This window comes from Salminus brasiliensis, chromosome 1 (genome assembly GCF_030463535.1).
Source record: "Salminus brasiliensis chromosome 1, fSalBra1.hap2, whole genome shotgun sequence".
Lineage (NCBI taxonomy): Eukaryota > Metazoa > Chordata > Actinopteri > Characiformes > Bryconidae > Salminus > Salminus brasiliensis.
Genome location: NC_132878.1, coordinates 62861113 through 62885429, shown reverse-complemented (window position 1 = coordinate 62885429; position 24317 = coordinate 62861113). Strand labels below are relative to the sequence as shown.

At 40.4% G+C, this 24317-nt stretch overlaps 1 protein-coding gene across 6 annotated transcripts in view; it reads left to right on the top strand.

Annotated features, from left to right (window-relative positions):
- syne1a (spectrin repeat containing, nuclear envelope 1a) overlaps positions 1-24317 on the top strand; it is a 165590-nt gene that overhangs the window by 43749 nt on the left and 97524 nt on the right. For 5 of the 6 annotated variants that reach the window (XM_072685563.1, XM_072685603.1, XM_072685593.1 and 2 more), the window contains exons 10-44: positions 409-516; positions 3329-3466; positions 5971-6135; positions 6235-6347; positions 6837-7005; positions 7230-7326; positions 8641-8837; positions 9090-9254; positions 9870-10025; positions 10394-10537; positions 11172-11321; positions 11509-11667; positions 11929-12093; positions 12280-12414; positions 12606-12764; positions 12891-13099; positions 13643-13712; positions 14143-14301; positions 14776-14916; positions 15034-15168; positions 15955-16095; positions 16211-16371; positions 16567-16717; positions 17711-17938; positions 18238-18336; positions 18572-18759; positions 19447-19570; positions 19750-19916; positions 20246-20399; positions 21324-21949; positions 22740-22919; positions 23030-23180; positions 23542-23700; positions 23789-23971; positions 24083-24184. In XM_072685563.1, coding sequence (XP_072541664.1) covers positions 409-516; positions 3329-3466; positions 5971-6135; positions 6235-6347; positions 6837-7005; positions 7230-7326; positions 8641-8837; positions 9090-9254; positions 9870-10025; positions 10394-10537; positions 11172-11321; positions 11509-11667; positions 11929-12093; positions 12280-12414; positions 12606-12764; positions 12891-13099; positions 13643-13712; positions 14143-14301; positions 14776-14916; positions 15034-15168; positions 15955-16095; positions 16211-16371; positions 16567-16717; positions 17711-17938; positions 18238-18336; positions 18572-18759; positions 19447-19570; positions 19750-19916; positions 20246-20399; positions 21324-21949; positions 22740-22919; positions 23030-23180; positions 23542-23700; positions 23789-23971; positions 24083-24184 — 5748 coding nt within the window. The remainder of the gene's footprint in view (positions 1-408; positions 517-3328; positions 3467-5970; positions 6136-6234; positions 6348-6836; positions 7006-7229; positions 7327-8640; positions 8838-9089; positions 9255-9869; positions 10026-10393; positions 10538-11171; positions 11322-11508; positions 11668-11928; positions 12094-12279; positions 12415-12605; positions 12765-12890; positions 13100-13642; positions 13713-14142; positions 14302-14775; positions 14917-15033; positions 15169-15954; positions 16096-16210; positions 16372-16566; positions 16718-17710; positions 17939-18237; positions 18337-18571; positions 18760-19446; positions 19571-19749; positions 19917-20245; positions 20400-21323; positions 21950-22739; positions 22920-23029; positions 23181-23541; positions 23701-23788; positions 23972-24082; positions 24185-24317) is intronic. The other variant, XM_072685554.1, reaches the window with a different exon arrangement.

Genomic DNA, 24317 nt, shown 5'->3' with positions numbered 1-24317 from the left:
TTACAGGCATTTAAATCTACTGATGTCTCGTTCAAAATCCTGCCTTGTTTCTCTACAATGGAACATTTCAGATCAGACCACTCTCAAAAGTGTGTACAATCTAATGAGTGAATAAAGCAGAAATTCGTACAAAGTGAAATGTGCCTTTAAGGTAAATTAGGTGAGCTGCTGGTGGAACTGAACAAATCCATACAGTGTCTGGATCAGCAACCAAACCTATGTTCTTCTAACCAACATATTAATAACTTTACTGACACTCTGACTACTGTTTGATGTCTATTTGTTATTTCTTTAAATGATATACAGTGTTTATAGGCAAAACACATTGTTATAATTTACATCATTTTACACAATTAAAGGCTTTTCTCTCATTCTTGCTCTCTCCCTTACTCTCTGTCTGTCTCTCAGAGAGAGCAGCGGAAGGTTTTGCAGGAACTGAAAGCCTGGGCTGATCAGTTGGAGAAAAATTGTGCTCAAGCTCAAATGGACAAAGGAGACCTCCATCAGCAGTACCAGGTAAACCAGGGTCTGTTATATTCCACAGCCTACAAGCTGGAATGTACTCACATGTTTCATTTAGACTGAGAACATGTTCTCACCACTTTTCGAAATGCTAGATTTTGTGTCCACCACAGTTTTAAAGTGTTGGTGGAATGTATTTCTCAGATAATGGCAGAATCCTGTCCAAACAAGCCAGCAAGTGTCCTAAAGAGAAGGCTGTTTATCACTAAAACTTTCATATTAATTATTATTTTGCACAGTCTGGACGCTGAGCATCTGAGAGTTCTGCTTTTATCTTAAAGGGCCTATCTCATAAAAAAACATAACAGTCCTAGCTTTTTTTAAATACTTTGTAAACAAATATATTCTTTATGCCATACAAAGGAAGTAAACAGCATATCCACATTTGATTCATCATGGTTATGATTTCTCAATTATCAACATATTTACGTGTGAGCAATCAGCCTACAGCAGTTTAGACCGTCCATTAATTCAGAAAGCATTATCGCAGCCAATCAGAACAGAGGTCACTTTTAAAGAAAATGAATGAAGTGACTGAAGGTTATTTTTTCCATCGTCCCTGAGGATAAAACGAGTCACAATAAACGGCAGCCAATCAAAACAGAGGTTATTTGAATATAATCAGTTATAAAACACGCGGTAACAAAACAAGCTGTTTAGTTCCAAGGGATAAAGATTGGTTAGAAAAACGGTTATTTCATGCTTAAATATTAGGAGTGGACCTCAAGGGACAATAATGCACAAGAAAATTGAAAAGCAAACGGTACAATTCATAGTAATGAAACAACAGTATATAATCTGGTGATGATTTTGCTGCAACAAGAGTTTAGGAATCATTGGTTTGTATAGACAAGAATAGTGTCGGTTTCTTTTGTTATTCAGACACACCGATGCGGTCACTGATGCAGCCTTCGTAATCAGAAGGCTGGCTTTGTGTGTAGTCAATCTGTTTCTGACAGACTGACATTTCAGTCAGCCCACAGATATCTGTCATATGTAACTGAGTAAAAGCTCTAGTGGGAACTGCAAAGGGGGGAGAGAGAGAGAGAGAGAGAGAGAGAGAGAGAGAGAGAGAGAGGAACCTCTACTACTGGATGAATATATGAATGTATGAACGTGGAACTCCATGTGCTGTGGGTGTTTTCTTTTTTCCTTCTCTGATTCTCTTTTGTTCCTTTGATTTTAATTTAACACTTTAAAGAACACATGAAGGAATTAAGACAAATCAGTCACTTTAATTTCACTTGAAGCTTTCTATCAATCTATATATCTGTATATCTGTGTGTCTACTGTGGCATACAAAAGTTTGGTCACCCCTGGTCAAAATTTCTGTTACTATGAATAGTTAACAAGTAATAGACACAAGTTAATGATGAAACATGTCTTTCATATTTTCAGCAAGATTATTTTTCCTTTCTATCTCATTTTTCATACCCAGAGCAAAATTTGGACACCCTGCTTAGCTAGTACTTAGCAACACCCCCTTTGATAAAGTCTTTCAAGTCATATCAGGGGGATTTTCATTCATTCTTTCTTAGATGTTTCTTTAGCAAAACCTTTGACACTGATTAGTGTGGTGAGAATGCAGGGAAGATTTTCTTCGAATGACTGTTCCATAAAGTGCATATTTGTGCAGGTGTCGCTGCACAGTAGAACAGTGCACGACCACGGACAAGAGTCCGCAACTGAAGACACAGCGACGTTAAAAGGCTTTGCTATCTTCTTAAACCTTTTTCGTGGTTTTTGGGAGTACCACATATCTGTGTGGAGGAACCAGTTGCAGCTTACTATTAGCACAGGGTTTGAGGAGTATATTGTCCTCTCCCATTTTTAAAAGTTCCTGTAGAAAACAATAAAAAATATATTTACAAAAAAAGTTCCTGTTGACGCTAAGAATGTCTTAAAATACATTTTAAAATGTAAGATAGCAAATGTCTATTTAAGTAGAGATATTAATTCTAAATTGATGCCTAAAAACATTATTTTATGTTACTGTGAAGAGTGTCACTGTGCTAATTAAATTTATTCATAATAGTGTGCTAACCCAATCAATTCAGCTGACCTGTGGTCAGAAATGAATCATTGATGAAGGGCTAGAAAGACATCAGACCTAATAGCAAACTCGTTGACAATGTTTACACCTGGGTGTTTAATGCAGCCTGAGTATCAGAATAATATCTGAATCAGGCCAAGCCACATAAAAATGCAACTGTAAACAAAGACTCAAGAACAAGACTCAAAAAACAGACACAAATCCAATCACTCAAAGCACTTCAGAAGGGGGTCTGAGACGCATTTGAGCCTCAGGTTATAGCAGTGTAAACACATTCGTCTCACCAAGACGCATTCGACAACCAAAACCCCACCCAGTACAACTGAAACAACTGAATTAATTGCAGTGAAAGGAGTGATTTAGCATATTCCATTCCACACAGCAATCAGATTTCAGTCTGACTACCCGGAGATGCTTTTGACTGCCGAGTGTAAATGCATGTGGCTAAAATCTCAATCCAGATACTAATCACATGAAGTGACCAGGTGTAACGAGGGTCACTGTGCAGATGGTACAGGCAGCAATTACTGTAGTTAGGTAGGAAACCTGAGAATAGAGCTATTGATGATGACATATATTGTATGTGCATAAAGATGGGGAATAAAACAGACATTGTTACAGGCCTAATTGGAGTTGGTGTGCATTGGTGTATGTTGAAAATGATTTCCACTACTTAACCTAAGTACTAACTAACCTAAAAGATATTATATTGATTTTAAAAGCAACCTTGTTGTCTCTTTCCCTCTTTCCCAGTCCTTTAAGCAGTACCGTGTTCAGTATGAGCTGAAGAGAAGACAAGTGCTGTCCAGTCTTCAGTCCACTCAGAGGGATGGTATTCTTACCTCAGACCAGGCACTGCTTAAACAGGCCTGGGAGAGAATATCAACTAGGGTGAGATGGACACGGACATACACACACACACACACACACAGAAAATTTTGTTCCGTGCTGGGATGAGGAGTCATACATATAGTATGTCCCATATGTATTATATACTGTATATGTACATACCTATGTGTAAGAATATAGTGTATTGTGTGAATGCTTATATACAATGTGTGTAATACTTGTTTATAATAGTAATATGTTCCAGGTGTAAGTATCTATATCAAATCAATAATGCTCATATGTATTGTAAAGACATAAAAATAATAGGTCCCACACACATTTGATTCTATACCTCACTAGTATGTAAGGGTCACACCCATGTCCCATATGAATTATGTATACATATAGCCCCCTATTGAAGTATTGGAACTGCAAGACCAATTCAGCTATACAATGCTATACACCGAAGACATTTGGGTTGGAATTCAAAAGATGAATATGAAACAACAGATCAACACTGAAGCTAAAAAAAGAGGGAAATCTATCAGTTAGAGCTATTGAACAGGTACTGGGCCTTAGCCAATACAACAGCTTTGAATGCCCTGAAAAAAGAAAGAAACAACTGGTCTACCAACAACCAGAGAACAGTCCAGCAAGCAAAAATAACAGCAGTTGATGACGGAAACAGTCAATGGCATCACCAACAACCTTCACAGGACATAGGTAAAGGTACAGCAGCCCACCAAAACTTTTAAAAGAAGCACACCTTGTCCAGAAGGTGCAAACCACTCATCAGCAGGAAGAATCAGAAGGCCTGATCAGAATCCATCAGCCAGAAAATACATAACAACACAAGTTCTCCAACAAACTCTTATGGACTAATGAGACCAACGTGCTTGAAAGGTCAAAGTGTGGAGAATGAAAGGATCGGTTCATGATCCAAATCATACAAGTTCATTGGCAAAAGCATGGCGTAGGTAGTGTCAAGGCTTGAACTTGCATGGCTGCTTGTGCCACAGAAGATAATTTACAGAGAAATGCATCCAATCTAATGAGTAGGAAATAACTCAAACCCCAGCAAAGGATTTCATCCATTAAAAAGTGGGTAGTTTTAAACTGGCCAGCTCAGTCACCTAACCCTAACCTAACTGAGCATGAATTTCACCTCCTGAGACTGAGACGCTCATTCTTCACAGTTGTATGCCTCGTTTGGGCACCCCTGGTCAAATGACACATTTTGTTGATTTTGAAGTAAAACATGAACAAATTGTCTACAGGGAACAAATGTAAACATGGCTTTTCTGCACATTTTTTTTAAATTAATTAATTATGATTATTTATTTTTTTTGAGTGCGCGTGTGTGTGTGTTTGTAATGAGTGCCCCACCTCCACCCTTGCAAATCTCTTACAGCATAAATTCTCCAAAGGTCTTTTTAATCCACAGTTCTCCTGGTGACACCTTGACACCTTTTCACAAATGTATTCAGAGTGACACAATCCAGGACGACTGCCAACAAATGGTGGCTCCTCAGGGTATACCAGGGTCCCTACTCTGTTCATACTGCCGCAGCATTCCTCAGAAAGTCAGAGATACAGAAGGGAAACAGACAGGGGGCATGAACTAACGTACAGCTGCATGAACCACTGGCCGTTGAGGGCGAGTTCACTAAAGCTAAACTAAACTGAGGCAGGACAATCAAGAGTTCTTAAAACTCGATAAACGCTAAAGGAGAGGTTGAAATCTTGTAATCCCGAAAGCGCGATTAACGCGTGTTAGCTAGCTAACGCCCTCCACACCATTAGCTATGTCGACTATAATGTTAATGCTGGACAAGAGGGGCAGACCCAGCGCGGTTCAGCCAGGTGAGCACACAGGACTTACCATCAACAGTGGTGTGGTCTGTTCAGCCGAGAGAGCAGTTCCCATGCTTAGCTCCTAATGTGGGCATAATGTTAGCTAGCAGGTCTGGTGCTCCTGAGGAGAAGAGAAATGGCCCTCCGTTTGCACTGGTGTAATTCTAATGGCTCTGTAGGTCACGTAGGACCCCTGGTTTTCTGAACTGTGCAGGTCGCAATAAATAAATAAATTAATTAATTAATAATAATAAAAAAACAACAAAAACTGACTAGTTTTTTTTTTCACAGTTTGTGGTTTAGTAGGCACTCAGTTGTATATGCACAAGCGCTGCAAGATGCCCAATTGTTCAAATATTGAAGAAAATGAAAACATATTTAATGTGTTTTAATGCATTGACTTGTTTAAATGAAGGAAATAAACAGTAATTATGCTTTAGAATTATACAAACTTATTTTGGCATTAGAAAATCAAAAGCGCGTGTAATTCTGACCAGGGGTGTCTTAACCTCTGCGCATATAGCATAGCTAGCACTAGCTAGCCACAGTATTTATTTAGCTAGCCAGCTCATTATTGTCAGAGCAATTCATTTCCTCAAATGTCAGAAGCCACAACAAATGGCGAAAGATGAGATGATCGTTGTGTACAGTCTGTGAGGATAATCAGCTGTTCATATATGTAACCGTAAGCTGTGTTGTATATTTCCTCTCAGCTCCTGGACTGGCATATACAGTTGGATGGTGCTTTGCCAAACCCTCTGGGTGCGGTGGGCATCTGGCTTCATCAGGCTGAGAAAATCCTCCAAGAGGAGCCGCTTCCTCAGCAGAGCCATGAGCAGACCGCTAATGCCATCCACCACACACTGCAGCAGCATCAGGTACAGACACTGCACACAGAATGAAGAGTGTGAGAAGAACGAGCAGAGAAGTGTGAAGGGAATGTGAAATTTTAAATTTTGTGGATTGTGTTTCTGCAGGACATCCTTGGGCTCTTTGAAACACACCAGCAGACTTTCCAGCAGCTCCACAGAGACAGAAGTGTCAGTGGTGTTCCTGTACCAGCAGAGCAGCTCCAGGACATGGCAGAGAGGTGTGGATGAGAGAAAACTAGACTACACTGTTCTTAAAGAAACAGTTGGGTCATGCTCAAATCTGCAGTGTTGACAATGTTTAATAATAATAACAGTGGTCTTATTATTATTATTATTATTATTATTATTATTAAAACTAGTTTTTAAACATATTGATTTTTATTAGGTATAGAGATGAGTATGTGGACAAAACTCCCAGGAACATGATTGCCCTCTAACATGATCGACATCATGTACATCAAATATGCTAGTCTGTTTATTGCATTTTTAGGATGTGTACAATGTGATCTTATTGTCTGATTGTATAAACTGTATAAAATTGCCATTTTATATTGTGTTTACTATAGATTATGATCCAGTTTGTGTGTTTCAACCATGCGCATGTTCAAGAGAGCATCATTGGCCCTGCTGTTTCTCTCACTGTCATTCAACTGGGCTGTTAGCACGCTTCTTCAAGCAATGCTCACTCTCTATCTGATTGCTTACAGATTAAACTACATATCTACCTCCTCACATGTTCATTTGAGCAAACTGGAGTTCTGGGAGCTGAAGTACCGCATGCTGGCTCTCTTGACACTGGGTGAATCCAAGCTCAAATCCTGGATAGTCAAATATGGTCGGCTGGAGTCCACACAGCTTCTGCTGCAGAGCTACGTGGTGAGAATAAAGAGCCAATCTAGCTACAGTAACAGTAACAGGCTGGCTTTTTAGACTGAATGTTCACAAATGGTTTCTGAGCTTCATGAATGCCATAGTACGTGTGTAGTGCATATCTTCAGAGATGGTTCAGTTCAGTGAGGTCTGATGAAGCTTGTTTTATAGGGCATGCAGTGATATGAGTTAGCTCCTCACTATCATGTGTTCTCTGTGTGCATTGCCAGTCATTTGTCGAAGGCCAGCAGTTCTTCCAGAAGTATGAGACCCTCCATGAAGACCTGAAGCAGGCTGCTGTGCTTTACACGAACGCAGACAGCTCCGGTGAGACTGGCATCCAAGGTTTCTTTTATTTAGAGGTTTCTAAATAAGTAAACAAATTGTGAGACACTTCATAATGCTAAAGTTTATAAACATACCTTTCACTCCTCATCGCATATTAAAGCTAAGCTGCAAAAAACACGCTTTAAATTCATTTGTGACGTCACAACCATAAACATATTTACATAAGCCCACCCATTCAGCCTAATTCAGTAGTAATAAAGAATGAAACCTGATTCCAAATGACCTAAAATGAGCTTCTGTAGTTTATTATTTATTTATTTATTTAAGATCACTTAGATTTTTTCAATATGTACTAAACAGTTCTACATGTCCACTGGACTGCTGTTTGAGCAAGGTGCAATAATAAAGTACAAGTAAAATTAAATAGATTTTTTTTTTTTTTTTGCATATTTGTCAAATGAATTGTGCCCGGTTTTAAAACAGCTTTTTCTTTGGCTCAAACCACTTTAATGTTTTTAATGCTGATGTTATCACAGCATTCACAGGATAAGGGAACTCAGTTCATTTATTTTAGTTCAGTGTCTTCTCCATTCACTATCTGTCTGTCCTAAGGGTGGATTCGTAGCCACTATCGTACTGCATTTCACCCTCACTGAGGTAAATCCTTATGGGGCTCAATAGTCAATCAGGCTTCGCCTGTAGCAACCCCCTCCCTCGCTTGCTCTCTCACTCTCTCACGTGCTTTCCCTGCCTGGCTCTCTCTCCTCGGGCTACTGGTAAATGAGGTTTTCCCAGGCACTATATTCAGAAGGGAATACCAGTCCATTAGTGGAGATTTTCTAATTGGGTCTTCCACAGGGCAGGAGCCACACTAACATGTTGCTTTTACTAGTCCTCCGGCTATAGGGCTACACACGATGGGCTTTTTTCATCTCTTCTCTTTGTGATTGGTGCACATTAAAATTGTGAATCCCACATGAGCCAGTGCCTTTGTTTTGGTCTGAGGAACATAAAAGGCTATTTGAGTTTTGTTAAATATATGTTGTGACAAGGTATTAACATTTTGGTAAGGTAAATTAAAATGTTGGACTATTTTAGGTTGCAAATCTCATGTTTAGATTTTGAATATAAAATTACTTGACTTACAAAGGGACTGATCTAATATAGTGGATATAGGATATAGACTAGTACATGAGGTCCATCTAATTTCTTTTTCTTGTTTTTCTCTGTTTATTCTGCTTCTTATTAATGCACAGACTAAACTGTAATCTCTTTGTAAGAATAGACTCTAGGTATAAAGAACAGAAGCATTTTTGAAAGTGTATGTGCTTGTGTGTATATCTGTGTGTGTAGCTGAGGATGCTGTGAGGAGGTTTCTGAGGGATGTGGCTGATCAGTGGAGGAGTCTGGCGGTGGAGATCCGCAGTGTACGGTCCATGCTGGAGGAGGTAAAGGGGAACTGGGAGAAATACAGCAGTGCTGTGTCCTCTCTGCAGGCCTGGTTGGAGGATGCTCAGGATGCACTGCACCAGCCTGAGAACACCAAACGAGTGAGACACTGTTTTTATACACTGTACATGAAGTACGCAGAGCCTTCCATGTATCTTATATCATATGAAACCCATAGAAAGTCAAATTTATCTGTGTGAGACGTATGAGACATAGCCACTCCACATGCACATGGAAGCTGTCTGAGTTCCCTGATCACAGCTAGCTTACGAAAACATCTCATTTTCCTCCCATTGGTGCTCCACATTGGTGCATTGGTATACTTTTCTAAATATGTGTCTCACCCTCTCCAGGAGTTCTTCAGGAATCTTCCACACTGGATGGATCAACACACTACCATGAACGACGCAGGAAACTTTCTTATAGAGACATGTGATGAAACGGTGTCCCGCGACCTAAAGCACCAGCTGCTGCTCCTCAATGGGAGATGGAGAGACATGTTCATTAAAGCCAAACAGGTAAATGTGGAAACATAATCACACAAGGTACTTATTCCATTCCAAGCCTTAGAAATCTGGGGTTTGCCATACATTTCATTTATATTACACATATCTACACATACACAGTACACATATGTATTTGTAACACAGTTACATAATTAAAAAAGTCACTAAGTTCCAATTATGTTTGAATTACCTTCCATTTTAACAAGTTCAAAATATGTGTTTTGATTACAAAAAAAAGACAAAAGCAGCAAAAATATAAAGAAAGCAGGAACATATGACTTAACATAATTTTAATAACATTTAAATCAAAATAAAATACCTTCTACTTATGAGCACATGTAAAAAATGTTTGATTGGTAAATTACCCTAGAATTTAAGTTGTTACATTGTAATTGGTATGTTCTATTCTGTTAACTTACCAATAAGTTCAACCAGGTTTTTAAGCTAAAACATATAGATTTGAACTTTTTCTCAATGTCCATGTTAGAAACTGACATTTGATAGACTGATAAAAACCCTGCAAGACCAACACAACAATTGATTAATGCAAGATTAATCCTAATATTGTGTGTGTTAATCATAGATGAAGTGTATATGTAATGAAATCAACACCCTTTCCCCCCACAGTATGCTTGTGTGCATGAGACTCAGATTCAGACAGAGAAAGAGCAGCAAGAAACTGTCACTGCTCTCAGAGACTTCCTACAGACTTCTACCGCCAAACTGACCTCACCTGTCCAGCTGTCACTACCGGATGTGGGGAGCTTTGTACAAGACGTTGAGGTACTTGTACTGACGTCCTTTTCTGGGAAGGGTATTGTTTAGGGTTTTTTTTTTATTATTATTATTTAAAAACATACTTAAAACTATTATTGCACTCTTAAAAATAAGGTTACTAGTTGCTACAAGTTAAATGAAAAAATGTGGACAAAAAAAAACTATAATAACAATGCTCCACATTGACCTAATTAAGTTTAGCTTTAATTAGAGAAATCAGTCTATATTACAAAATTACAATTCAGTGACGACCAGCACGAACGAATTTTTATGACCGTTGTCGACGCCACCTAGCAACAACCATGAGCTGTGTTTGTGCATGCCTCTTATTCTAGGAGAAATGGCGCTCAGCCTCTCCCCTTTTTTCTTCGTAGGCCATCATTCACAGACTCCCGGCAATGGAGGTTCAGTATAAGACGGCTGCTCGTACTGCCCAGCTCCGGGCAAGAGACACAGTCAATGGGGATGGAAGACAAGCATTGACTACAATGGCATCAATTAAAGGACAGCTCTACAAGGTGCGGCATGAGCTATTGTCATTCAGTGTCTCACTGGAGCTAACAATAAATGGAAGCATAGATTCCAGTATTACCTATTAGAAGCTAACCACCATACACATAGCTTTCTTTAGCATCTTGCACTATTTAAAATGTGCTGCCTAGCATCCTAGAGTAACATCTGCTATCTGGCTTCCATCTGCATCTGTAAAGAAATTCCAATTCAAACAGTCTGCTTCCAAAAATCCACCCCAAAGTTTTGTCTTTTAGCATCAGAAGATCTAGTCATTCAGAGGTTACTGAAAGGGCCATATCCTACATTTTTCTTGTTTATTTTTCCACTAAGCTCCACAGATCATGTGTCAAAACGGTCATAGTTCATTTTATATGACAATTCCTTTAGGACATATTTGTAAGTGATCTTTTTTCAAATGGACCACCTTGCACTAGTCTTTACTCAAAAGCAGTCCTGGTTGAAACACGCCTTATAACTTCAAGCTTAACTGTTGTAGGCTAAATGTGTGTTGTCTTGACATCTAATGAATTTGACAATGAACACGGCCCATTTTTGCAGCTTAGCTTTCCTATATGGACAGTGTGGACTTACAACAATACATAAACAATACAAAATAAAAAATTGTCTTTGTGGGCTCAGATGAAGGAGAAATGCCCGGTGGTTCTAAGAGAGTGCCAAACTGTGATTCCTCTGCTGGAGGAACTGGAGAGACAAATCTCAGCCTTCTACCAGACTGCGGAGCGCGCTGGCCACATTATCACACAGCAGCACGACCAGCACAAGAACCGGGTAAGAACACTAGGTAGAAACCAGGGATATACATATGTTCATAGAGACAAAACTGGATGAGGTGCTCTACACCTTACACCCATAATGCTAACTTTTGTACACCAAGTAATATTAATAAATGTATTATATTTTTTATTCTATATTTTTGGTTAAATATATTGTGTGTGTGTGTATGTATCTCCCATAGGAGCTGCTGTGTCAGCAGCAGAGCTGTCAGCGGTGTGTGTGTGTAGTAGAGCGTTGTTACTTGGCCCTGCAGAGAGCGCTGTGCTGCACAAAGACTCTCTACAACTTTGACCCATCTCTACTGCAGAACAGAGTCACTGAGCTTCAGACCACAGCTCAGGTCAGCCTTCAGAACCTGGCCTGTTTGGGCTCAAAAACACATATTGACCATGCCACCAGTCGTTACTTCAGTGCTTAAGGAGGTCTTAATGAGTTAATGATCCTAATAAGGAGGCAGTGCAGCTCACATGTAGATAATATTCTCACAATCTGTCTGTATCAATCGTGATGCAAATCTGAGCCAATGTTGCTTCACTGGACAATTACAAGTGTAAGAGACAAATAGCAAGACACCTAAGGTGGTGCCTCCACCTGTCTGTAGGTGCTAATGCAGGAAGCTCTGGAGTGGAGGAGAGTTGCAGAGACCAACGGTAACCTGACCCGCCGCTTTGAGGAGTCCCGAGCTGAGCTAGAGAAGGCCCTGCGGGTGGGACAGGCGTGTCTGAAGGAGAGAGGAGACCCAGTTGAACTCTTCAGCAAACATAACGTACGCCTTCACACCCTTAGTAGCAAAGACATGGCTAGATTGACCCCTTTTGCTAATTGGTAAAATGACTGATAAACATTCATTGAAATACATATTCAGATCAGATGATGTGATTCTACCAATGTTAAAACCTTTTATTAGGTGTAATTTACACCATATCATTCCCAGTTGTGCTTTTCTGATTAGGACTTTTTTGGGAGGCTGGACCAGCGAGTCTTGAATGCATATCTGAAGGCTTGCGACGATCTGACCGATATCTTGCCAGAGGAGGAACAGCAGGGTCTGCAGGAGTCAGTCAGGAGGCTGCACAAACAGTGGAAGGTCTCCTGACTGTCAAATATTTCCAATAAAGTGGTGGTGGTGGTGGTGGTGGGGGGGGGGGTGATGAAACATGATATTTGGGGGAAATTAGAGGGGAAATTGTTTTCAGTAAGCGTTTTAAATCAGTCTTACTCTCAGCAGCTTCAAAATTAATTCTAGTTATATCAGCTTTTACTGTGTCACTTCATCAGGATATCCAGGCTGAAGCACCTGCTCACCTACTGAGGCTGAGGGTGGAAGCAGAGCGGCGCATGGTGTTGACATCCCTGCATGAGTGCAGGATAGAGCTGCAGAAAGAGGACAAGGCCCTCACCACAGCTGGCAGTGAAAGAGTAATCAGAGAACACAGGGTAGGTCTGTGAGAGATGACAGAGAGCAAGAGAAGACAGGTGTCTTTAAAAGTCTGTAAAAATGTCTAATAATCATGAAATGAAGGGCCTTAATAAGTATTAAAAGTGTTGTGCATCTGTTCTCAGGTCTATTTCGCACAGAACAACCCCCTCTCTGTATGTGAGAGGAGACTGAAGACCATGGAACAGCTGTGCCAGAAACTTCCAGAAAATGACCCGATGCAGAAAGCTCTGCTGGAAACCACAGCTTATCTGTCAGAGGTCAAAGATGAAGTAGAAAGAACTCATGTGAGACTCCAGCAGCACCCAGACAAGTGGAGGGAGTGGCATGCAAGGTGAGGACACCACACCAGAGCACATCCGCATTCAGACGATCACAGTTTGGCTTAAATCACGTTTTATTCATCCACGCATAAGCACTTACATTTCACTGTTACAGTTCAAAAGCACACTAAACTAAAGGTGTCAAATTTTGCTTTTTAAGTCATCTGTTTTCAAGTCACAAAGCCCTTGCTCATTAGGTCAAGTGACACTACCCAGTTTATACTGAGCAGGTAAAACAGTTTTTCCTACAAACAATGAACTCCCACTTCAAAATGCGCATGTATATTCAAGTATTTAGTGTTTATTTTGTCTTTGCAGATGTCCACAGTTGATATTCAATAAACTTTATGAATATGTTTTATGGTTGAATGTGTTTGTTTTTGTAAATCAGAACATACATGGTACAAAGCATTACCTATACTAATACTAAGCACCAAACCAAATCATGAACCATTACACCTCTACCTCAGAGTGTTGACAAAATCTCCTACTTTATCCCTCAAAGTGCTTGAAGGAGGAATACTAAGATTTAATATGTGCCTAATCTCTTTCAGGTTTGGGGAGCTCTCTGGCTGGATCTCAACCCAGCAGGCCAAGCAGAGTGGGGAGAGCTGTATGGTTCAGGTTAGCTCAGACAGTAACACAGCAGTCTCTAAAATCAGATTGAATTTAGAAAACTATCCAGTTTTCATTTTGCATCCATGTTTTTCTTATTTAAACCTTTCTCACACTCTCTCACTAGGCTATGCCAGAACATTTGAATGAATAGATTTAAACTTTGAAAACAAACTCCAAACACCAATTTCAACTTTTTTTCTAAATTACAAATGTATTGTGGTTCTCATTCAGCTCCTGGTTTGGTTAATTAGTGCTTCATTGCGTTAAAGTATGGTATGAAGGAGAAATCTGGAACAAAGATTTCATGGATTTTATGGTAAAATATGTTTAAGAACATATTTTGCCATATTAAATGTGCTTGAAATCTTTGCACAGTACTGCAGGGCCACTTTCCATCTAATCCCTCTGTCCTCTTTCTATATGTGTGGTGATACAGCATGGGGTGTTGAAGGGTCAGGTGGATGCACTGGACTGGCTGAAAGCACGTCTCTCTGTGCTGGAGGACTTGAGCCCTGATGCTGAAGCGCTTACCCAAAAAACAGCTCTGGAAGATATCTCCAGCCAATTCACGACCCTTGTCTCCTCTCTGGAAGAAGTAAGATCATTTTGCATGTGTTCATGAAGCACATTATATATCCAGAGCTTTAAAGGCACCTGTTTGTGCAACGTTTCTTCTAATCAAGAGTCTCTACTGTTCTAAGAAGGCCTTACACTAGACTGTGAGGATTGATTGCATTCAGTCGTTTAACCATGTTGGGTGATTAGTTCTGGATACCAAATGCCACTCCAATTAATACCAAAGGGATTGTGAGACGTTCCATTACTCCTGGGGCTGCAGTTTTACTGCTCCACAGCCCAGTTGCTGGTGACCTTAGAGTCATGCATTGTAGCACCTCAAAGTAACTGAATCCATCAGTGAGACTCTGTGTCCACATTCTTTTGGACATCAATTTGAGCATATGGAGGTGGCTGACTGGCTTTGTGATGTCCAGAGTTTTGTGTGTGTGTGAGAGAGCAAAAGACAGAGTACTGGAGCTAACACACTGCCTGTGTTTCTCTGTGCGGTAAGGACATGTCTTTAAATGGCCACAGTGAGAGCAGACAGGAGGAGCTGCAGCAGGAGGAGGGGCTGCTGCAGCCGCAGGAGCACAGCAGAATCCTGAATGCAGAGAGTGCAGCAGAGGCCAGGCAGCTGCTTCTCATTCACCAGGTGGGGGCACCAGTGCAAACTGTCAATGTTTTTGTGGAAAACCATACAATCCAAAGTCTGATATCTAAATAAGGAATGCGTACATCTCAGTATTTTAACCAGCACTGTTTTGAACAGCAGAGGCTGAAGTCCCAGCAGAGGAAAAAGGACGCTGAGCTGCAGGGCCTCTGCACTCGTTCTTATGGTGCAATGTTGTTAGATAAAGACAGTACAGAGGAACACAGCACGGCAGCCCAAGAGGAACATCTGCAGGTACAGCCACTCTCTATGTTAAGATGAGACATTACAGGTACATAGAGACAGGTTTTTTAAATGGCAGATCACAATTTACTTGTTATTTGTATGATAATCTAGCATTTGGATTATTTTTTGCCTTACCAATTATTTTAATTATTTTTTGCCTAACCAATTGTTGGAATCTTTTGATTATTTTAATCTATGAAACACTGCACTGTTTTAAGCATTTTTCACATTTTGAAGAACAAAATCAAGACATCCTTTTCTAATATCCATCAGGAAGAGGTTAGGAGAAAGAATATGTTTGGTGTTGAGTGTAAAGAAAAATAAAATAATAATAATAATAATACATCCGAACTGCATTACTCAGGTACTCAGAGATCTCAGAAAACATGCACCATTTGCTGGAATGTTGTCATTAATGCAAAGGGAATTAGTTTTCTGTTTTTATGATTACAGTATGAAAATGAAAAGTTACTAACAAAATAGTCATTTTTGTCTTTAATGTTTAGTCTAAAGTTGATCTATGTAACCAAAATGTAACTAGACATAGTTTTGAGGAAGATATTTTGTAACTGCAAATTCACAGTTAATCTTCTCCAGGGGATGATGGAGCATTGGTCTAAATTGCATAGTGATAAATGCAAAAAATTACCTCTTCTGATGAAATTACAGTGCATTTATTGCACACAGAATGCATCTTCATATCCCTTGCCTGGGTCAGTTGTGTGTATACTATTGTGTGTATACTATATGTGCCTGGTTGAGTGTGTGACATTGCGATTTGCTTTTTTGTTTCAGGCCACTGTGCGTGCATGGCAAGACTTTGAGCAAGACAGAGAGGCTGTGTGGCAGTTTGTGTGCAGTGCCACTCCTGTCCTGCAGAGGGAGCGCATCTTCAGCAGTCTGGAAAATCTCGCTACTGAACTTGATCGGGCTCAAGTAAGAGCTCTGTCAGAACCTCTTCGTGAAAAAACTAAATCATGATTTTTTTTCCTGGTATGTCTATTGTGTGAATATAGCAAATCTTTGCTTGCCTGCTTCTCTGTGTGTACAGGAGCTTCGTACCAAGACTGGTGTGTTCACAGCGCAGGCCAAGTCGCTTGTGAAAAAAGCAGCCGAGATCCAGCTGGGTGCCCAGAATCATTCTCTTCTGCATGATCAGGCCCAGGCTGCTCAAGATAGAGTACAAGAGATACACATCAGCCTGAAGAAAATGTGAGATTGCTTTGAAACAAATTGTTTTTTTCTGTTTTTTGGCCATCATTGTCAGTTTATCGCTTGATTAACCTTTCTCCAGTCCAGTATAAGACATATGAAAATAATTATATCTGCAGCAACTTCAGAAAGCCAGAATAGTCAAACACTATTCATGTGTGTTAGATGTCTCTCATTATCTCTGTGTCCATGCAGGTTACTAGAACTTCAGGAGAAGCAGACAATGTGGCAGAATTTTAACAGCGAGTCAGAAGCTTTCTCCTGCTGGGTGTGTGAGAGAGAAAAAGAGCTGGAGGCTCTGGACCTCAGCTCTGCTCACTTGGATCAACAGCTTCAGACTGTGAAGGTAAAGGGAGACGATTTGTAACAGTGAAGGACTGTCAGAGTTCATTTGAAGGAATACTAATGTGAAAGATCAATTTTACACAATTTACATGCAGTTCCTTGTTAGAAAATAGTATAGAAATTACATAAACACTGTGGATGTACAGTGCAATTGGAATCATATTGGTATTGGCATGAAACAGATTTGTTCTGTGTCAATATGACATTTAATCATGTATGTGTATTATTCTGAATTAGCCAAATGTTTACTGCTCTAAAATACCGGCATCTCATTCTATTTACTGCATTTGTAATTCTACAGAAATGCAAGTTACATTTTTCTATAGTTGAAATCTCAATTAAGTCCTCATTTCTATATTTTGTAAATGTTTATGTTGGCTGACATGAAAAATACATGTACACTGTAAGGACAGAAGTATTTGGACACCTGCTCATTGCTGTGAGGATTTGATTGTCTTCATCAACAGAAGTCTTAGTGAGGTCAGGATGTTGAATGATCACCACCCCACTTCATCCCTAATTCCCCATCTCATCCAAAATATTGGATGGAGCACCAACCATCATTCTAGACAATACAGTTCCACTGTTCCACAGTTCAGTGATGTTGGGAGGGGCTTTATACCCCTCTAGCCCACACCTGGCATTAGACATGGTGCCAATAAATTCTGTAGGTTCATCTGCTCCTGTTCTATTGGGAATACTTCCCTGTAGGCATTAGACAAGCTGTGAGAGTGCATTTGCACATGTGTTTCAGCAATGGCTGCAATTTAAAGTAGCTGAATACATTCATTAGAAAGGGTGTCCACAACCATTTAAACATATATTGTATCTGAGATTGCTTAGCAGTGCTGTGAGCCACGTGTATGACGATTTAGGCTTTCAGTTTTATTGTGCTAATTAGTGGGGTATAAGCTTCCATTTCTTGTTATCTGCATATGCCATGCATTTGAATATCTGTACTAGATGTATTCTCTCTTTTCTCTTCTTCTCTCAGGCTGTGGAGGCAGGTTTAGAGGAGAGAATGAAGGTCTTGAGCCACCTGGAGATGGAGTCTCATGATCTGACTCGTTTCATCACACCAGGGGAGGCGGAGTGCATTAAAGCTCGATTAATACAGATTGGCAGGTACTGGGAGGAGCTTAAGAACAACGTAAAGCAACGAGGAATGGAGCTTCAGGCTAGCTCTGCTCATAAAATGAAGTTAACTGAAGATCTAGAGGAGGTACTTTCACGAATTTCATGAATGTAGTAATATAATACTGACTTACACTGCTTTGCATATTGTTTCTGTCAGAATCATTTTAAATGTAATTTTTCTAATACATTAAAAAAGGCCAGCCACCCTGTCAATACCAACAGAAAAAAATGGTTCTAAATAAAATCTTGTTTGACTTGCATTAAAATCTAAGAATGTTTTTTGCTTCTCTTGTAAATTAGACTGTTGAAGATGGAAGGCTTTGTTTTGAATGAATGTGTTAAGGAGTCTGCCTGAACAATGGTTCACTGTTTTGTTGCTGTAAGGTGAGAAATGTGATAAAGGGGCTTGGAGACAAGTTGAACAAGCCGGTTGTGTCCTGCTCCTCATCATCGGGAACATATCAAACTTTGCATGATCATATGGTATGTTTTCATATGTCTGGGATGTCATATTAAATAGCAGAAGCCTTTCATTGCCATAGACAGACTGTATATATATTTCTATATCTATCTATCTATCTATCTATCTATATATATATATATATATATATATATATATATATATATATATATATATAGATAGATACACACTGTATTTTTAAGATTTCCTTTTTTTAATTTTTTTTTGTTTTGTTTTGTTTATTTGCTTTCCTTGCAGGATGTCTGGCAGGCTCTGAAGCAGATGCAGCCCAGGCTGGTGTCACTGAGCCTGGGCTTGAGAAGGCTTTGTGATGGGGGTCAGGTGGAGAAGGAGGTGGCAGTCCTCCAGCACACTCATACAGAGTACACACAGAAAGCTGCCAGCAAACAAGCCATGTTGGAAGATCTGCTTACCCTGTGGCAGAAGTAAGTTCTTACCTTTCTTGCTATGTTCTTACTCTTATTTGTCTTTTCTCTGTTTCCTGCGGTCAGAAGTCTTTGTTTTATTTTTTTATATAAACTGTGTTCCAGTTTAGGGGCAGCATCCTTCAGAGACTGTATTTAAAGACAGCGGTGTGACTAGGCTGTCTCATTTTGAAGGCTCTTTCGTATACGTTCTTTTTTTCCATGGCAACAAAGAATCTAATGAATGTTCTATTGCAGCTAACATATCCTGCAATCAGTTGTGTGCAGGTGAGCTGTCAAAGGTTGCTTGGTGCCAGGAATTTTGTTTTGTGACAGCGGTAAGGGCAAGAACAGTGGACTGTGACAAACAGAAAATCTGCGGTAGAGCAGACCTCCTCATTTCGGCCTTTGCAGTCTACGCAGCCTTTGAAGATTAATTATACCACATCCTTCGATCCAGCTAAATTGGGACACAGCTGTAGTATGTTTACTTTAGCATCCATACAAGCGCTGAACATTGGTCAATAATGTGCATTAGTTCATTAACATGTGAATTCTGATTGATGTGTTAAACCAGTAAGGAGGGAGTGGCACATTATGACTTCTTGAATAGTATTTATTACTGTAATGTTTCATGAATCTGGCCAAGCATGTCGTGGTTTGTGCTGCTCACGGTTGTTTTCTCTGTGTGATTTTTTCATTTACCAGATATGAAAGAGATCTCTCAGTTCTGCAGGGCTGGCTGGACAGGTGTGAGTTCCTCTGTAACTCTGACACTCTGTACCTGACCACGGATAGGTCAAAGCTTCAAAGCCAGCTTCAAATGCTGCAGGTAATTCATAATGTAAACAGCATGGAAGTGCATAAATTGGAGTAATTCTACAGGTTTTGCTTTGATGTTGACACCAGGAAAGCACCTAGTAGAGCTAATGACTGAGACGTCTTCCCATTTTGTGACGTGTCTTTGTGATTGATCATTCTGTGCATAACTCTGCCATTGTGACTGGCCAGGACCTGCAGTCCGAGATACCCTCTCAGGAGTCTTTGTTGGAGAAGCTGGAGACCCAGGCTGAGTCTCTGTACCCCAGAGCCTCAGAGGAACGAGTGGGAGAACTAACAGAGCTCCACTGCAGCCTGGAGGAGAGATGGTGCTCTCTCAGTACAAACATACCTCTCAGGTACATACTGGAGAATGCCTTGATCTTTTTAGCTGTGTGTTCTACTGAGAATCACAGGTCAAGATAGATAGCACTCATGCTGTCTTGCCTTCAGGCAAAACTGCAGCTTTGATAAAAAATATATCCCCTTTTAACACATAGTGTGTGAGTTTAATAGAGGTTCAATAGAGATGATTATGGGATACTATTTTATTAAATGTGTTTCCTCTGAATGTTTGTATTATTTATTTAATATGTATCAAGAGAACAACCTTGCTCTGTGTATAGAATGCAGTACGTCTCTTAGGTGTTGTAAAATAGTTTTTAATTTCCTTTCTTATCGTTTTCAGGATTCAAGAACTTCAGGCCCACCTTGATAAGCTGGAGCAGTTTAATCAGGCTCTGATAACTTTTACCCTGTGGAGTGAAAACATCCTTGGGGAGCTGAGGAGCAAATCCAAAGTGACCATCTCTGACTTGGTATCTGTTGGTACCCAAATCAAGGTGAAGAATATTTTTTGTATGAAAGTATTTAAGCTCAAACTCATTCATATTCACTATGGGCCAAACATATAGACTGTTATATACTGATTTTCAATCTCTTACATTCTGATTTAACCTGTATTACAGCCTAAAGACATATTAATCAGTAGTTACATGCCTGAGTTATTAGTAGCTAATAGCCAGCATAATGTCTTTTGAAATCTAGTTTAACAACATATGTTAGTTTATAAAACTAAGATTTCATTTCTTTGCATCAGTAAAGCTAATCACCAGGAGCAAGGAATAATTTAGAATAATTTAGGTGCACACCATTGTATGATGTTAATAGACCATATTAACATCTGAAATCTGAAAATCTGAAATCTGAATCTGAAAGCCTTTGAAAGTCTGCTTACCTGTAATTTTTAGGATATAATTTAAAGTTTTTTTTCTTGTTTTCAAGAATATTCCAACATGTTATCTAAGGTCTGCAGATTCTGCAGATCTAATGTGTTCTGTAAATGCATCATATGTGCAAAGGTTTTGTCTCAGAGCTCAATGCTGGGGGGCTTTATACCCCTCTATCCCACGTATAGCATTAGCATGGGGCTAATAGGTTTATGCTTTTTTCTGCTCCAGAGAGTCCTAATCTTTTGGCAGTACTTCTCTACAGGGACAAGAGATTTTGTGTGAATTTGCACATCATTGCAGTGCATTGTTTAGAAGGGGGGTCCACAAGCATTTGGACATATAGTGTACCTGCTTTAAATTACAGGATTATGGGAGAGGCCTTTTTTATGTTTCTAAACTGTAAACCTGAAACTGTGACGGATTCTCTAAAAACTACTATTCAAATTAAACTGTATGTATGTAGAAAAGCTTATTTTGCCTTTCAAACTCACATATATATTCAATATTACATGTCATGTTCCTCCATGTCTACAGGATGATAAAGCTATTCTCCAGTCCCAGAAGGAGGCCATAGATGGACTTCATCAGCACATGAATGCTCTTGGTCCCTCTTTAGCTCCTGAGGACCTCCAGCGGCTGCAGGTCAGGAAGGAAGACTGTCTGCAGCCTATCTGTGAGGCTCAGAGCCTGCTGCAGCGCCGGAGTGAGGCCTTAGTTAAACTGGAGACGTTCCTGGTGACCTACAGATCAACTACCAACTCAGTACAGACCCTCCAGGGAGCTGTTGAAGGGCGAGGCAGCTGGGACCAAGACAAAGCTGAGAATCTCAACCAGGAACTAGGGCAGCTAGCCCAGGAGTTGGCCTCCCTGGAGATGCAGGCTATAAGTTTGGACAGCAGTCTAAACAAAGCATCCCTACACCTGCACATGGCCGAGGGAGAGAGAACTTCCTGTCGGCGGTTGGTGGACAACCTGGGATCAGGCCTGCAGAGGCTCCAGAGGAGCCTGGGGACGAGGCAGAGCGAGGCAGAGACACTAGCAGCTCTCTGGAACTCATTTAGGGGGAGAAAGGAGCTGCTGCTGAGAAGCCTCTTGGAACTGGAAGAGAGAGCCAGAAAGATGTGGCTTGCAGAACCCAGCACCCAGAACTTTCAGCAGAGGTACTTTCTTAGTCTGTGCTACCTCTTATATTGCCTTTATTGATCCCCACAGGGAAAAACAGTTGTTCAGAGTAGCAGGAAATATGATAAAGTGTGTAGGCACATCATAATAAAGTCAATCTCTGCACCATCTAACTACCTCCACCATGCTTCACAAATGATAAAGGGTTCTTATTTTGAAGAGCATTTTGCCAAGGGTAACAGGGCCCATGTCAGCCAAAAAGCCCCACTGTTGTCCGTAACATTTGGTTCCTGAGCTCAGGAGGGTCAAGTGTTTCTTTGTAAGGCAAGCATTTGTATTTGGATTAGGTAGCAGTAGTTTCAGCCATGGACCCCATTCTTGCCTATTGTTTGATGTCTGAGTCATGAAAACAACTTTAGCTGAGGCAATAGAGATCTGTAGTTCTTGGGTTCTCTGTCATGTCCCCAATGATTTTATACCATGCTCTGGGAGAGATTTTGGGAGGACATCCACTCCAGGGATGACTGTTTCCATTCTGACTCCATTTGGACTGTGTGGCCAATTAGACTCTTCAATTTGGTTGCATTATTGAAGATGTCACAATTGATACCTAAAAAACCACAAAACACAAAAAACATTGACTTATTTGTGTTTATTTTTCTGTGTCTATATACTACTACAGTCCACTATGAAATCAGACTGGAAATTCAGACAATGGGCCAACATTTTTTAGGTTTCTAGCATTAGTGATGTTACCATGGTAAAAATGCTATATGTATACCCTTGTTTATTTGTTAATGTTTTGCTGGTTTTTATTTTTTGTGCTAGGCTGTGGGTGCTAGATCAGCTGGAGGAGGAGCTCCAGGCTCTGCAGCACAGTCAGCTGTGGTTAGGGGAGAGAGGGGAGCAGTTGTCCCACAGGGACAGTGAGCTGGCCGAGGAGGTCCAGCAGGACGTAACCCTGGTCCAGTCCATTTGGGAGAGGATAAAGCAGCTCATCTCTGAGGAGTGAGTTTTTCGTCTGCCTGTTACAGAGAACCTTCAGGCTCAAATCCGAGTTGCTTTATTTCTTATTGTCTGAGTTCACTCTGTGCGTGTGTGTCTGTTTGCGTGTGCAGGCAGGAGCAGTGTGCAGTCTTGCTGGACATGTGCAAAGAATACTTCACTCTAAAGTCCAAAATCACCTGTGCTGTTGAGAGAGCCCATGCTGTCACTGCAGCCCAGTCCAGCCAGCACAACCCTGAGGACATCCGGAGGGCCTTGACCCGGGTCAGTCTTCTGTCTTACTCATTCATTCTCTCCTTTTTACCTTTTTTTCATTCTTGATAATTGTGAATATTTTAAGCACATTTATTTGCATTTTCATTCTCACTGTAAAGGAGTGTAGCCAGTAATGGTGCATGTCTTTATAGTAGCTGTGGGAATGGGTGTATTGTAGCCATGGAAACCATATACCAGTAATTTAGGCAGTTGCAATGCATGTCCGTTCGTCTAATTCTAATACTAGAATGGTGTTGAGAGCAAAAAATAGATTTGAAAAGATGTTGTGTGGACATTTCCTCACTGTTTTCAGATAAATGACACTTATGAATCTATAATATGATTAATCATTATTGCCTGCCTTTTTTAGCTGGAGGCGGTAAGGTCGGAGTTGGCAGGCACACAGGAGGAGCTGAATCTGTTTACCAGTAAAGGCAAACAGCTTATCAGTGAGCTGAGGAAGCTTCCGGAAAACACAGGAGAAAGTGTCCGCACAGAGATGGACACCATCGTGGACCGCTGGCTGGATGTGAGATCTCTTAGCCTTAATGTTTGTTGTGGTTTATAACCCTGTGTTCTGTCTGAAGCAAAGCTCTTTTTGCCTCTTCTGGTTTCAGACATCTGAGCGCTTGGATTCGGACATTGATCGTCTTGCGGTCTCTCTTGTTTTATGGAATGAGATTAACTCCATTGCCAACGACATAGAGTGTTGGACCGCCACTTCTGTTGGTGAGCTCAGCGAGGGAGCTGTCAACCTCTTATCCAGTCCTAATGTGGATGAGCGCCTTACTCAGTTTAAGGTCAGTAAGAAGGCCGTACCAAGTCTTAAGTCACAGTGTCTGCTGAGAATGGGAAAGAGCTGAATTGCTCCAAATGGAGAAAAAGATGGTATGTGTTCTATGTTTGAACAGCTGGAGCTGGAGAGTAAGGAAGAGATATTGGAGGTCCTGCAGAGAAAAGTGACTGAACTACAAGAGGTGACAAAGACCCAGCAAACTCCTGCAGAGCTCCAGGTAAAAGCAGCTTCCGCTGTCAGCGTAGCACCATTTTCAGCTCACTCACATTATCAATTATGAAGCTTCACAACAATTATAAGCGAATGGGACGAGGATCAATACTGTAGACAAGAAACATAATTAATTTGAA